The sequence below is a fragment of the Ceratina calcarata genome, unplaced genomic scaffold (assembly GCF_001652005.2).
Source record: "Ceratina calcarata isolate Rehan_Ccalc_2016 unplaced genomic scaffold, ASM165200v1 scaffold97.2, whole genome shotgun sequence".
NCBI classification, from domain to species: domain Eukaryota; kingdom Metazoa; phylum Arthropoda; class Insecta; order Hymenoptera; family Apidae; genus Ceratina; species Ceratina calcarata.
Genome location: NW_017181113.1, coordinates 1,224,279 through 1,239,719, shown reverse-complemented (window position 1 = coordinate 1,239,719; position 15,441 = coordinate 1,224,279). Strand labels below are relative to the sequence as shown.

The following is a 15,441-nucleotide window of genomic DNA, read 5'->3' as shown; positions in this document are numbered from 1 at the left end:
GAATTGTAACATAGAAATATTTAGGCCTAATCATCCACGTGGTCGTAATTTCTTCGCTACGCTCAAGTATTACAAAGTACATATTCTGTAACCACGAGGCTAGGCTCCCAACGTACGTATCTTAAATTGGTCTCTCTGGTCTCAACGTAGTATATTAATCGATACTCTGAACATCGCACTAGGTCATTTCTTTATTAACTCGCAATCTACGTTATGGAACATTTTCTAAATTCTCGTGCTACGCCAATAAACGCCTTTAACCGCTACGTTTAACCGAAAACATTGTACTCCTGCCTATACATAAATGAAATACATCTCGACAAAAGATATTTTATTAAATACTCTGTAACATCAAATGAGACGCGTAACAAATATATGCACTGGAGTATCGGTCAGCGGTTAAAAGTTATTTATTTAAGCTTCGTTCAGTCTCGTCGCGGTGCGTAGAAGTTACCTATATCAACGTGTCTTCGTCCTGATTCGGGAACACCATCAGCAACGAATGTTGCGAGCTCGATCTTTGACTGACAGTCAATAGCGCCGTTTTCTCTGCACCGCTTCCATTGATCGAGCAGTCCGGCGAGCTTCCCTCGAAAACGTGAGTCGTCGTGCTACTGGTCGACGGTATGTCGTTCAGATCCGGCGAGGCTAATGGCGGCGCGTGAATCTGACGCGTGTTATTGTTACCGCCGTCCAAAGACACCAGTTGCATGCTGTAGGACTCGCGATAGCCGGACGTGCTGGACGTATCGTCGTCCCAAGAGACGTCCGACGTCTGCAGGTGAAGATGGTGATGGTGGTGGTAGTGATGGTAATGGTGGTGATGGACGTTCGCGTGCATTTGTTCGTTCGGTAGGCTGCCGCCCTTCTCGCAGTCAGACTGACGAATCGACGAGCTCCTCCGCGAACGAATCGATGATGAATCCGAGGCGATGCTAAAGGCCGATGATTCCAATGGTACGGGAGTCGGTGGTGTAAGCACGGCCGGCTGTTGGCTCGTCTGTGGCTGCGGCGAGATATTACTTGGTTCTGATCTCGACTGCGCTGTCTGAAACAAATATAATGAATAAAAATATTATATAAAATAAAAAGAAGATATTTTATTTCTGGTCCGGCAATTTGATATTAATAAATGTGCATTTACTTCTGCGGGAGTTCTTCGACTCTTTCGCAGCCGCAAAGTTTTCTTGCTTTGACCCATAGAGCGTTGTAACCGAGGTTTGTCTGGCCGGCATTCGCCTGAACTGTCCTCGTTTGGACTGGTTGGGCTGAGCTGACTCGTCACGGTTTCCCCTAACGAATTCAGTCCCGATTAATCGCCCCACGCCGTCGAATGCTACCCTCTATTCTACAATCTATCCATGCTGCTCCTTCAGAACTACTAATCGCAACCCGGACGTGTTCCCCGAAACGCCACCGACACCGACAATCGTGTTTCGTGACATGTAAGTTTATCTTAAACATCGCACTATGTCTACTGTGAACAGACACGTGAAACAGTTAAACTTTCATCTAATTAATCAGAGTGTAAACGACAGGATCAATTTTATTTACAATTTCGCATAGTATGTGAGATAATTTTTTGTAGAAGTATTAAGTCAAGTAATTTGATACAGTGTCATGATCAAGTATTGATTAATATTCGGTCTATTGTTAATAGTAATTTGGTTGTTAGCTTGGAACGACTGTAGAAAAGTGAGTATTATATTAATAAAATATAGGGAAACAATATTAATAGAATATACAATGTGTTTTAAATAGTCCTCTGACGCACGCATTGTCAGAGATAACAAATACGATTGAAACGATTCATACTCAGGACGTGTGTGTATCGCATAAGTTAATTGGTAAAAATATCGTGTAAATGAAAATGGAACAGAATGTGACACACGGTAACGGAAACGTAAGCATGCTAATGGCTTGCGCATGTATTCGACGGACAATTAATATTTAATTAAATATAATCTATGCGATGTTATTTACAACAAACGTAGATACACCGGATTGAGACTATAAGTAAATTATAGGGGCACGAAATTTACCTGATGAGTGCCTAAACTCTACGGAAGAGAGAAAGCGCAGTTTTGGCGCCTTTTGATGAGTTAATATAGGATGAGGCTTTACATGGTTACGTTCATCGCTAGTAGTAGAAGATGGTTGGGATTTATCTGAAACATGCCACATTTAACGTCCAAAATGAAAGGGGTAAGACGAGACATGGGGTTCAGGCCAGGTGAACGGTGTCATCGTTACGTTGCTATTATATTCGATAATCGTCATGGTACCTACTTCCGCAGTCTAAAATTTTATTCGGTTAAAGAGGAGATCTGAAACGAATGAAGTGATTATGCGTCCTTCTTATGACTCTTCACGAGGTTGCTTCGATTATGGAAGACCTGTACGAACATTTAAGCGAGACAAAACGCGTCAATGAAAAATTAATGCGATGAGACTGTGTTGAGTGCTCGGGCACGCTTGTTGAGTAAATCTGTGTCTGTTATGTATGGAAGAATCTGTTTTCGATTACGGACATAATTAAAAATGAAATTTAAGAAGATAGAGAGAGAAAAAGAGACAGAGTGAGAGACAGACAGAGAGAGAGAGTCGAAGCAACTACGCTGTGATAAAGTATAACTACTCTAACAGTGAGCAGGGTACCAACTGTTGGACATTACCATTGTCTAAATACTGCTATACAATATAATGTATATATATATATATATGTTATTACGAATGTATACAGAACGTGAAGGAACAGTGACAATAATAACGGAATAATCTAATAGGATGTTACACCGTGAAAATGAGATTTCGCATCTGATTTGCTTTCTTCAACAATCGTTTCAACATACAATGAGAAACGCAAAATCAGAGGGAACCAGTTGTTTTTTTTCAACGTGCATACGTGTGAATGTATACGGGGGACTCGTAGTTATAAATCTCTGTTCACGGAAATGATTACACGAGAAAAAACAGTAGCAACAAATGTGACCAGAAGAGAGGGACATCGAGTGGGAGGAAAGAGTGAATAAAGATCGGACGAGAATTACGAAACGTAGAGAAGCGTGAATACGGGAACACACCAGCAGTTTATCAATAGAGGCTGTTTATCAGAATTTGCTATTTTAGAGTGTGCTTACCTCCGTCCCCTAGCTAGCAATGGAAGCAACGGAATGATCAATAATAAGGCTGAACAGGGATAAACAATGGGAGAAATGATAAAGCAAAATCGTTGAGCAATGAGAACCGAGTTGTTGGACTGCTACGTATTTGGTAATAAAGTTCGATCGGGGCGTGAACGGGAAAGAAAATTTGCAAATCCAGAGAGTTCGTCGCAAGCCTCACTAGCAGGGAAGTGAAATGGAATGCGTCGCGGCGTCGTTTTAAAAAGCGAACGGAAGGAGGTGTGTCGCAAGAGCTTCGCAGATTTCGTCGCAGTGCCCTATAGACAATGGCTCGATCCAACTGTGGTATCAAACGTCGTCGCTTGATCGCTCAGTAGAACAGCGAAACATTTATGAGAGGCTTGCAGTCGCACCGTTAAATATGTATCTTTAACGTCAGAATCTTTCTTTCTTTGCTAAATGTTTTTCGACAGAGATCGAATACCTGTTGATTGTTGCTGCTGTTGCTGCTCGGCCAGCGGCTGTTCGCTGATGCCAGCCTCGCTGGCCTCGCGAAGAGTGGAGGAACCACCGCTCGTGCTCGATCCTAAGTAACAACAATGAACAGAGAAAGCATCTTGTGATCTCTACTCATCGTTAATTAAATTCGACAGTAATAAATAATTATTGTTGCACGGTGTATTTAAAAATGAATCGTACCGCGTGCAGTCTGAGTACCGTTTGGCGGTGCCGATATTTGACTCGGCTGCGATGTCTTAAGAGTGCTACTCGAATTCGACTGGTGATTCACGTGACTCCTTGATCCTAGATCTCCGGTTAAGAGGTCGATCAAGGATAGCCTCTGCGTGCGTGGCTGCCCATCGGTGCAATGCATGTCCACGACGCTTCTCTTTGGCTCGGGTTGCAGTTCATCTAAATAAATAATATATTACTGAAAATCATTAACACGAGGATGCGTGATACCTCAGTCTTAACGGAATTGTCTTATTCTACTTAAAATTGATTTTCAAATGATTTAGAACAGGCATGGTGGTTTAGAATCTGGGTGTCTAACCGAATTTCCGGTCCTCGATCTCCTCCTTCAAGTCCTTCAATTCGTGTATCAAATCTGTCAATAGTGTGCCGCGTGATTTCGGTACCGTTTTAGTGTCGCCAATAATTTTCGCACGTATGCTGTTCTGCATGTTCCTCTCGTGTTCCGAGATCGGCGCTTGCCCGACCTTGTGGATGATGAATGGCAGCATTTGAATGTATAAAGGGGTGCGATGAGTGACCACGAATTCTATAAAATTCCATACATAATTGGCGGCCTCGTTACGTTTATTCAATAAACGCATTGTGCGTAAGATTCTTGGCCACTCGGTTTTCAATTCCGTCTCGAAGCATATCGTCATTATTTTCAATGCTGCGAATCAAACAAAGGTTTCAATCGATACTCGTCTCGTGGTGGAACCTTTAATTGATTCGATGACCCACCTAAAAAGGCAACTTGATACAAAGTTAAAGATGTTTTCGTCGAAGTTTTCGAGTCCCTCACTACGAACGTTAAACTACCCGCTCTCATATCTGTTGCTGTCTTCAAATTCTGCGTGGTAACCGGTATCGGTTTAGAAGTCAATGGCCATAACGTGTTCAGTACAGCACTTAAAGCAAAATTAATATCCGACTGTCTCAGCTTCGGCACATCTAAAAATACCATTTCGAAACTCTTGTCAGTATTAGATTGGTGCAATAATAATTGGCATTCTTAGTGCGTTTGCTATATCTTTTAAAATATGAAATCTAGTACGAATTTATTTATACATTACTAAGAAATTGATAACAAAAGAGAAAATAAAAACATTTCAGTATTCTCCTATTACCTTTTCTTCCGGTTCCCACACGCAGGAACAGTGGTATCAATAAATTAAGGAGTATGTTCTCGATACGAGTTTGATTCGTGAACATAGAATGCAAGTATCCTTCACCGACGGATATAACGTAAAGCGCGATTAGTCGAAGAACCGTGGAGCAGAAATGCTGCGGAGGTATTTTGCTCATTAAAGCGGCCGAGGATGCTGATGTCATATCCTCCGGTGGAGTATCTCCGATGATTAATGACTGTAAATTAATTAAAGATTTAATTTAATAAATTAAGCGATTGTTGTTAATTCTTTAATGTTCGAATTCGTAACATATAAATCATATAACTAGGCATTTGTTAATAATATTACTGATATTTGTAATAATATTTGAGAAATACTGAATTTCTTAGTAAAGTGCCAATTAACTTCAATACCTGGCAGGTAGCTAGCAGAGCTTTCAAATATTGATAATGGGCAATGTATGGGCATTTGACCAACGTCTCGTACACTCCTCTCAAAAGATCGCTCGCCGCGGTCCAATCAGTATTCCTCCTTATAGAAGCCTTTTTATAAATTTTGCTGAAAGTCTTATCGAGTCTCCTCAAAATATTTGTCAATGCAGGTTTCATATCGTCGCTAGACCAATCGCTAGAAGGTAAAATGTCGTTCATGTATCTCTTCAAGCCACGGCAGCCCATCGTGCCCGCATCGTACGGCGATATCTTCAAAAGGCTATGCGCGATATCCGCCAATCTCTATCAATTAATAAAAATAATAGCCGTCACGTTATATTCATAATTCAGTAAGGGAGTAACATGAGATTCACTCACTATGTGACATTTCGAGTCTAACAATTCAATTGTCTTCCCATCTTGGGACTTTTTGTTCAACTCCACCAACCGGACGGAGCAGCGGGCCACGAAGTCGCCTATCATGTTTAATAAAGTATCGCGCGGTCTGCGGAACTCGTTCTTATGAGAGCTTTCGAAATCGTCGTTGTCGTAAAGGTTTCGGGCTCTGCCATGTTCGATATATTTCGTCGGGTGTGTTTCATCCTCGAAATCGAAACCAGGCGAATAAGGACCCTTGCCATAATTCCGTTGGCTGGAACCCTTGTGCTCGGGACTCGATTTTTGTGGCCCGTTGTAATATCTGAGAAAAAAGGAAATCCAGAAACACTCATAATCGAAGGAACCTGTTGCAAATTAATAAACTTACTTCGTGAGTGCCTCGGAATTATTCACCAAGGTTTTCATGGCTACAGCCAATTGATTTATTATTTCTTTTTCTGTTTTCCCCTCTTTGTTGTACGATGGCGATTGTATTCGTTGCACGTAGCAAGGCAGTATCGCTTCTAATATAATCTAATTAAATTAAAAAAATATTATAATCGTTAAGTGAGGATTTAAACTAATCTTCGAATATGAATAAGAATTATCTTACAAGCATTTGTTGACCTCGAACAGAATCAGGTGCGTAAGCGATCACCATTACGCAAAGAGATATGCAGTCCAATACAGTGACCATTTCATTCTCGTCGTGATAACAGAAATCGATAGCCTTCAATGGCTTCTCTTCTTTAACTAATTCGTCTATATTCAAAGGATCCGGTGACGGAGTTTCCAGACTTAGCAATAAATTAAACAGGCACGTAGAGGGTACCTTTAGATAATTGAAATTAATTAAAATTTTATTACTCGATTATTTGAACGTTTCACGTGTGTACCTTATGAGCGTCTCCGTGAAGGCTGGTCTCGTCTGTGTCCAATATAGTAGAAACGCTTCCGAACATTTGTAGAATAAACGGTTTTCGGTTCATGAGGTAAAACTGTTTCACAGCGTATTCGACCGTGGTCGTCACCAATTTATTCGTCTGATGGGTCGAATACAATTGCAACAGCGTCGGCATAATTAGCAGATAGCCGTTCGTTGAGAAGATATTCTTGAAGTTGTGCGCTGCGTTAATATACGTGGCGACGACGTAGCGTAAGATGCAGGAGTCTTCGCTGTGAATAATCACCGCGCCGTTTAAAACGTTTAAGAAGAGATGAATGTCCCCCGAGTAGGCAAAATTCCCGGCCATCGCCTCGAACATACGAGCAATCAGTCTGACCCACATAAACTTGTGCATCACGTCCAAACCAAGCAATTAGAACGGAATTTTTATCCATTAGCATCGCCGCTTTAAAGACACTTACCCTACCAATTTCACCACCCTTGTATAAATCCAAGTCCGCCTCTAGTGCTCTTCTCGGGAAAGAGGGTAGCTTCATTAGTTCCTCGTGGAGAAAAACCACCCTCTGTACGACCATGTCTACGTTCTTCAAAATTGCCCACGTTAATAGGACCTTGCCGATCTCTACGAACTTGTGGACCAACTCCTGCCGCTGCAACGCTTTGAACGCGTCATCCGGTTTCATGTGCACCAGCTCGATCTCTGAGAATTGCGACCTGCCTTTGAAGAAGTAATAGTCCCGAACGTACGACGACGGGTTGCGTATTTCATCTGAAATGCACGTTTTCAATCACACAAAACGAACAAGGAACGTGAATCGGGATCGTGATTGGTACAAACGTGTTTTATAATCGACGAGGAAGTATTCCCGGTGCTTCGACTCTTCGATGCCGAAGAAGTCCAACGATTCGCGAAGTATTTGGCAGAATTGCGTGTCTTCTTGAACTGGGAATTGCGAGGGAATTCCACCGGCGTCCGGGTCTTGGGGACCGTGAACCACGATCCGTTTTGCTGACGGCACATTCGCGGTTAATAGAATTGAAGCGTCGCACTGCTCCTTTCGTAGTATTTGCTTCAAATCTTTAAACATTATCCCGTGCACGCTGTGAACAACCTTTTTAAAAACACATTAGAAATTGAACCTGGCAGGTAGCTAGCAGAGCTTTCAAATATTGATAATGGGCAATGTATGGGCATTTGACCAACGTCTCGTACACTCCTCTCAAAAGATCGCTCGCCGCGGTCCAATCAGTATTCCTCCTTATAGAAGCCTTTTTATAAATTTTGCTGAAAGTCTTATCGAGTCTCCTCAAAATATTTGTCAATGCAGGTTTCATATCGTCGCTAGACCAATCGCTAGAAGGTAAAATGTCGTTCATGTATCTCTTCAAGCCACGGCAGCCCATCGTGCCCGCATCGTACGGCGATATCTTCAAAAGGCTATGCGCGATATCCGCCAATCTCTATCAATTAATAAAAATAATAGCCGTCACGTTATATTCATAATTCAGTAAGGGAGTAACATGAGATTCACTCACTATGTGACATTTCGAGTCTAACAATTCAATTGTCTTCCCATCTTGGGACTTTTTGTTCAACTCCACCAACCGGACGGAGCAGCGGGCCACGAAGTCGCCTATCATGTTTAATAAAGTATCGCGCGGTCTGCGGAACTCGTTCTTATGAGAGCTTTCGAAATCGTCGTTGTCGTAAAGGTTTCGGGCTCTGCCATGTTCGATATATTTCGTCGGGTGTGTTTCATCCTCGAAATCGAAACCAGGCGAATAAGGACCCTTGCCATAATTCCGTTGGCTGGAACCCTTGTGCTCGGGACTCGATTTTTGTGGCCCGTTGTAATATCTGAGAAAAAAGGAAATCCAGAAACACTCATAATCGAAGGAACCTGTTGCAAATTAATAAACTTACTTCGTGAGTGCCTCGGAATTATTCACCAAGGTTTTCATGGCTACAGCCAATTGATTTATTATTTCTTTTTCTGTTTTCCCCTCTTTGTTGTACGATGGCGATTGTATTCGTTGCACGTAGCAAGGCAGTATCGCTTCTAATATAATCTAATTAAATTAAAAAAATATTATAATCGTTAAGTGAGGATTTAAACTGATCTTCGAATATGAATAAGAATTATCTTACAAGCATTTGTTGACCTCGAACAGAATCAGGTGCGTAAGCGATCACCATTACGCAAAGAGATATGCAGTCCAATACAGTGACCATTTCATTCTCGTCGTGATAACAGAAATCGATAGCCTTCAATGGCTTCTCTTCTTTAACTAATTCGTCTATATTCAAAGGATCCGGTGACGGAGTTTCCAGACTTAGCAATAAATTAAACAGGCACGTAGAGGGTACCTTTAGATAATTGAAATTAATTAAAATTTTATTACTCGATTATTTGAACGTTTCACGTGTGTACCTTATGAGCGTCTCCGTGAAGGCTGGTCTCGTCTGTGTCCAATATAGTAGAAACGCTTCCGAACATTTGTAGAATAAACGGTTTTCGGTTCATGAGGTAAAACTGTTTCACAGCGTATTCGACCGTGGTCGTCACCAATTTATTCGTCTGATGGGTCGAATACAATTGCAACAGCGTCGGCATAATTAGCAGATAGCCGTTCGTTGAGAAGATATTCTTGAAGTTGTGCGCTGCGTTAATATACGTGGCGACGACGTAGCGTAAGATGCAGGAGTCTTCGCTGTGAATAATCACCGCGCCGTTTAAAACGTTTAAGAAGAGATGAATGTCCCCCGAGTAGGCAAAATTCCCGGCCATCGCCTCGAACATACGAGCAATCAGTCTGACCCACATAAACTTGTGCATCACGTCCAAACCAAGCAATTCCTGGGATTAATAAATATTATAGAAAAAAATTTTGAAACTTATTATATTTTAATAGTAATTGTATATTTGAATGTTGCAAACTTTGTACGTGGATTTGGAACGGAATTTTTATCCATTAGCATCGCCGCTTTAAAGACACTTACCCTACCAATTTCACCACCCTTGTATAAATCCAAGTCCGCCTCTAGTGCTCTTCTCGGGAAAGAGGGTAGCTTCATTAGTTCCTCGTGGAGAAAAACCACCCTCTGTACGACCATGTCTACGTTCTTCAAAATTGCCCACGTTAATAGGACCTTGCCGATCTCTACGAACTTGTGGACCAACTCCTGCCGCTGCAACGCTTTGAACGCGTCATCCGGTTTCATGTGCACCAGCTCGATCTCTGAGAATTGCGACCTGCCTTTGAAGAAGTAATAGTCCCGAACGTACGACGACGGGTTGCGTATTTCATCTGAAATGCACGTTTTCAATCACACAAAACGAACAAGGAACGTGAATCGGGATCGTGATTGGTACAAACGTGTTTTATAATCGACGAGGAAGTATTCCCGGTGCTTCGACTCTTCGATGCCGAAGAAGTCCAACGATTCGCGAAGTATTTGGCAGAATTGCGTGTCTTCTTGAACTGGGAATTGCGAGGGAATTCCACCGGCGTCCGGGTCTTGGGGACCGTGAACCACGATCCGTTTTGCTGACGGCACATTCGCGGTTAATAGAATTGAAGCGTCGCACTGCTCCTTTCGTAGTATTTGCTTCAAATCTTTAAACATTATCCCGTGCACGCTGTGAACAACCTTTTTAAAAACACATTAGAAATTGGTGAAAAAATGGAAACGACTTGAAATTGAATTACGTCTGCTGATTACCATCCACAGTATAGATAAAGCAGTCCCAATTAACTTCTGACCTTCCTCGTGCGGCGAACGAGCGTAAAACATGACGTATCCGATTATATAATTATACAGAGCGAAAGCAGCTTGTTGAGGCAGCTTTGGCACGAATCTTATGAGGTGTCGTAAAATTTTAAACATTAATTCTTGTTTCTCTCTGGTGAGTCGTTCCAAAACGTATCGAAGGAACAACGCGCTGTCCTCCACCAAACAATTCCAAATTACCTAATAGCAGAATTGAACATCGTGCAGAGTATGGAGTCGTGTAAATTATGCGAATTACCGAATCGATTGTTTTTACTTGATATGCAATTTCGTAAACGGCGCTCCCGTCATCTGACACTGTGGCGTCGTCAAGTAAATTAATTATTTGAACGATCGCAGAACACAGGGAGGAGGGGAATAAAGAGGGTGCTGACTGGCCGTGATGAGACGTGTTCCTTGCCATAGTTTCACCACCGTCTTCCTCTCCAACATTTCCTAAGGTAGACGGTTGTTAACATTGCAATTCACAAATATTTTTCTTCTTCTAAAATTGTTAACGACGCACCTTCGTCATGATCATCCCCGACAGGACTGGGCTCGTAGGCTGCCTGTACGGTAATCGGTATGGTTGTGATCAGAAAGTTTTCCCTTTCTTCGCGTTTCTTGTCGTCTTGTGCCTGTAAAGCCTTTTTTATGAGTTCAGTTTGTTGCTTCTTACGCGTTTTCGTTGCCGTCACCAGGGACCTCTAAGTAATAGTTGTAGTAAATTCTACTTAATCTACTTGAAAAATTCTAAGTCTAACGACTAACTCTACGGATGCAGAATCAGTTATATCATGCTTACATGGTGCTCCTGGTTGATGGTCACTTCCTCCACCTTCGTTTTCACTTGCGGCATCCACGGTGGGTCGACGACCGGCAGTGACTCTATGCCGATCTTCGGTGACGGTAATGTGAATTCGATTCCTGGCGGGGGAACTTTGAACGTTAGGTGCGCGTTGTCTTCCATACGCGGCCACACCTGGTACCGTAATTTCCATAGAACTTGGAACCTGAGTATTGCATTTATTCGCACGCTCGTGCTGCTGTGCTGGAGGCCGTGGTGCATCAGCTCGCTGGCTTGGTTCGGCGCACGCACGGCTGCGACTATGAAAAGCGAAGCAGCTGAGGCCGCTACTTCTTGGTTCGCCTCTAACAGAAGTTCCCAGGCGACCGGAAGGACGTCCACGAACAGTTCCTCCGTCATTACTACTGCCCCCTTCACCAAAGTAGCCAACGGCGCGTGAAATATATCTTTCACTTGGCTCTTCAGATACTTCAGCATCTCTGAATTCTCTTTGTCAATGCCGTCGGACTTATTCGAAGGTTCTTTCCCTCGTTCAGCGTCCTCGACCAAGTCTTTCGAAGAGTCGCGTTGCGACATTTTTACGGACTGAGTGCCGTCGAGATTCTTGTCAATTCTGTTTAAAAAACGAAACGTCTTTGCATGCAATTACTACGATATGTAATGTACGACTACATCTTTTATAAACTAACTAGAAGCAGTAAGCGAAATTCAGTACGCTACTATACTACTCAAAATAATTATGGTATCATGGAATTTCTGAGGAAATTGAACAAGTTTAGAAAATGATTACTTATCAACAAATTATCGTAGGACGACGAATTTCTATTAAATTAAACATTTAAATCTTTATTACTATCCATAAATTCTTAATTACATACTAACACTTAAGCAACAATGCGTACTTTGATGATAATCTAATCATCTTCCAAATTTGATCAATTTCTAGAATTCTCGTGATGCGATAATTTTTTTTGAGTTTTTTAGTTTATATTTTTCACTAAAAAATTCATCTATTGTCAACAATTACTTGTACTTCTTCCCTACGCTGTCCTTTCTTCGAACGGGCGACACCTGAGTACTAGCCTGTTCCGAGATCTTTCGACTACGTTTCTCCTTCTTGCTCGTCTCTTTCTTATCCGCGTCTAAGTCGAACATGCTCATGCCATTCAAAATTCCGAACTTCTCGCCGTAAATCTTTCTCACGGACTTGATCAGTCTACAACAAGCCCGCATCTGCCGTCGATGACAATACGGGTGACAGAAGTTCTGATGCGAGCAACAGAAGTTGAACGAATTGGAGAACTGAACGAGAACTTTCATCCAAGGGAAATTTCTGTTCGTCTCGTCGGTCTCGTTACTGTCGCTAGGACTCTCCGGCGGCTGGTCGTCGATCAGTATACCCGGCGATTCCTCGCCGCTGACTTCACCGCCGAAACCAGGTTCCGAAGTGTCGCTTCTGTCCGACAGCGAGCTAACTTTTCGTTTAGACTGTATCGAGTCAGCTCGCCTCACAGTATCTATTAATCATCCAAATCGTTCCACAGAAATAATAATTGTTACATGAAATAACGTTAAATCTCTTAAAGAATTACTTGTTTTTAAGAAATCGAATGGCGTGTTGTGGGAAATGGTAAAAATTGAAACTATATTCTTACATCAAACTCTTCCATTGATAAACTTTCTGTACTCCTCGCCTGCTATTTCTGATTTACTTACAAGCCTCGCATTCAGTGTCCTTGCCTTCTTTAGTACCACGGCGAAGCCTCAGACTCCTTTTCTTAAACGACCCGGTTGCATTCTCCGCGGTACCGCGACGCAGCAAGAACGGCCGACCTTGTGGATGTTGTACCCGTTTAGATTTCTCCGCGCATTGAAAATCTTCCCCTTGTATCGTAACAGTTGATTTGCTACTACCTTCTGATTCGTTGTCAGGTTCGTACAGGACAAAACTGATCTTCCGTTCCGCTGTAATTACAATTTAAAACTGATACTACTTGATTCAGCTCGTTTTTTCTGATCATTAAGATTGTATGAGACGTTAAATAAAACCAATGACAAAAAGCATCGAAATTTTAATAGTAAACTGCGAATGTTTATGCAAATTCATATTTTTATAAATAATATTAAAGAAATAAAATACAGATACATTTCTGTTCTCCTGTAAGGCAGAGATCTTATGGTTCATACAACCTTAATTGACGATTTTTTTAATACCCACGGGCCACTTCGCGATCACCGACGATCGATTGAAGGCTCTGGGCCGATGTCTGAGAATGGCCCATCGATGAGAGCGCCATGCTCCATCGTCGGTTCGCTTCCCTGCTGTACATCCTGTCCCAAGGCTGTGGTCGCTCCTTCGTTAGATGCTTGTTGTACTTCGGCAAATTTTTATAAGCTTCCCTCAAGAATGCTGTCACCTCTAGTAGCAAAATGCAAGCAGCGAAACGTAACGCCATGGGACATTGCGACCCGTAGCCATTTATACTTGCTAAAAAACAAAATAGAAACTCGATGTTATAATACAATAAGCCCGATATTATTCAATATAAAAAAATCGATATTGAAATGTTTACCTTCATCGAGGAAGTCTTCTTCTTCGTCTTCTATAATTAACTCTCGTTGCTTGTTTTCATCAGACACCATCGCTGTCACTTGTTCAGCATTTTGTTCGTCCTCATGCATTAATGCTTCCAATCTTGCACCTATAGCCTGGCAAGTAACACGTCGTTCAGTTCAATATTAATTGAAGTCATTATTGAAATCAGTACCTCTGCCCATTGGTAAAACATTTTGCCTGCAGTACGTTGTAACACGTGACACTTGGCAGATACCGTGTTCGCGTTTCTGTTGTTCATGGGACCCGATGTACGAAACAGGGGAATGTTCATCTTCATCCAAATTGGCCATTGTCCTTTATTGCACTGGTGGACGAAGTGGGCGCATTCCAACAGCAAACACGCACGTGCGGCCACCGGTGCGTGAGGCTACGTAAAAATCCGTTCTTCAGATTTCTGAAATATTCACAACGTTTCGAAATAAAATTGATCAATGTATTTTACGAGGTCTAAAATCGCAGCCATTAGGTGGTGATCAGGAACTGAACCCGGCTGACACGTTTCCAACAGAAATGAGAATCGTAGCATTCCTTCGTAAATAGCATTGCGAGGTACCAGCCTCCTTTCTTTCAACACCACGAATTCAGATTCTCTAGAGGCTTCACCGAACTCCATAGAATTCTTTCTACTGAAATCTATAATAATTAATCAATTTTATATTAATGTGTAAATTAGTTTTAAACGTAAATCAGATTATAATGAGATGCTGTCAGCTTACAACTTCCGGGAGCTTCCTCCATGCTCTCCTTCTTCTTACTTTTTCCAAAGCCAATTTTATTCAACTGATCCTCCATCCGACGCTTTGCCTTTTGCAACGTTAAACTCACACTACGCGAACAAATTGTTTGCAGTCATGTTTGAATCTGAATTAATTGAATTGTGGAGATTCACTCACCCACGTCCAGATCTGGATGCGCTACGGTGATGGCCGTAATGGAAACTGGGTTGCCTAACGAAACCCTCCGTTGGCGATTCGCTACTCTCGTGACTGTCAGTGGAATCGGTTCTGCCGTAATCTTTTCGGAACCAATTAACTGAAATTATTAATTATTTAAATTGTATAGTTTGCTTTTCTAAAAGTGTGATTTCCTACCTATTCCGCCAATTTGGAAGCGAGTCGATTTACGAATTTTCCCAGAACTTATGGATTCGATCCCTAAATTGCGTTCGCTCTGCCGCGGGGTCAGAATGTGATGCTTCTTTCTTATATTTCCCAAAGGACTTTGGCTGATCTTCGCGTTCTCCTCGCTCACCTCTGTTTCTATAAGACTCTAAATAAATGCAATATTATTTCGTACATGTAATTGCCAAAACGCGTACATTTCATTTTTTATAAGTACCGCGCAAGTTGATGATGTGCTTCTCTTTTTGAATAGAAATTTCCGAGTTCCCCTGTCGTCTACAGTGAAACACGTGTCGCCTCCAATATCCGCGTGCTCCTCCAAATCTGATTGGTGTATGTGCCTGCAAAAATTGCAACATGTCTCTTCTTTTACGATTTTGTTTCGTATTTATAATAAAATTATATTTCTACGTTTGC

The 15,441-nt window shown here is 41.9% G+C and overlaps 1 protein-coding gene across 1 annotated transcript in view; it reads right to left on the bottom strand.

The window, feature by feature from the left end:
* Positions 1–6: 6 nt before the first annotated feature.
* unc80 (unc80, NALCN channel complex subunit) overlaps positions 7–15,441 on the bottom strand; it is a 24,620-nt gene continuing 9,185 nt past the window's right edge. The window contains exons 23-51 of the mRNA XM_026819245.1: positions 15,242–15,365; positions 14,995–15,172; positions 14,797–14,935; positions 14,620–14,729; positions 14,346–14,536; positions 14,055–14,270; positions 13,860–13,995; positions 13,505–13,774; positions 13,003–13,251; positions 12,314–12,803; positions 11,284–11,899; positions 11,005–11,185; positions 10,756–10,934; positions 10,431–10,679; positions 10,085–10,358; positions 9,708–10,015; positions 9,139–9,564; positions 8,856–9,074; positions 8,631–8,776; positions 8,243–8,564; positions 7,847–8,167; positions 4,988–5,225; positions 4,602–4,811; positions 4,180–4,530; positions 3,825–4,037; positions 3,610–3,711; positions 2,043–2,168; positions 1,145–1,293; positions 7–1,048 (exon numbers count right to left, since the gene is read on the bottom strand). Of these exons, the coding sequence (XP_026675046.1) occupies positions 455–1,048; positions 1,145–1,293; positions 2,043–2,168; positions 3,610–3,711; positions 3,825–4,037; positions 4,180–4,530; positions 4,602–4,811; positions 4,988–5,225; positions 7,847–8,167; positions 8,243–8,564; positions 8,631–8,776; positions 8,856–9,074; positions 9,139–9,564; positions 9,708–10,015; positions 10,085–10,358; positions 10,431–10,679; positions 10,756–10,934; positions 11,005–11,185; positions 11,284–11,899; positions 12,314–12,803; positions 13,003–13,251; positions 13,505–13,774; positions 13,860–13,995; positions 14,055–14,270; positions 14,346–14,536; positions 14,620–14,729; positions 14,797–14,935; positions 14,995–15,172; positions 15,242–15,365 (7,327 nt within the window). The 3' untranslated portion in view covers positions 7–454. The remainder of the gene's footprint in view (positions 1,049–1,144; positions 1,294–2,042; positions 2,169–3,609; positions 3,712–3,824; positions 4,038–4,179; positions 4,531–4,601; positions 4,812–4,987; positions 5,226–7,846; positions 8,168–8,242; positions 8,565–8,630; positions 8,777–8,855; positions 9,075–9,138; positions 9,565–9,707; positions 10,016–10,084; positions 10,359–10,430; positions 10,680–10,755; positions 10,935–11,004; positions 11,186–11,283; positions 11,900–12,313; positions 12,804–13,002; positions 13,252–13,504; positions 13,775–13,859; positions 13,996–14,054; positions 14,271–14,345; positions 14,537–14,619; positions 14,730–14,796; positions 14,936–14,994; positions 15,173–15,241; positions 15,366–15,441) is intronic.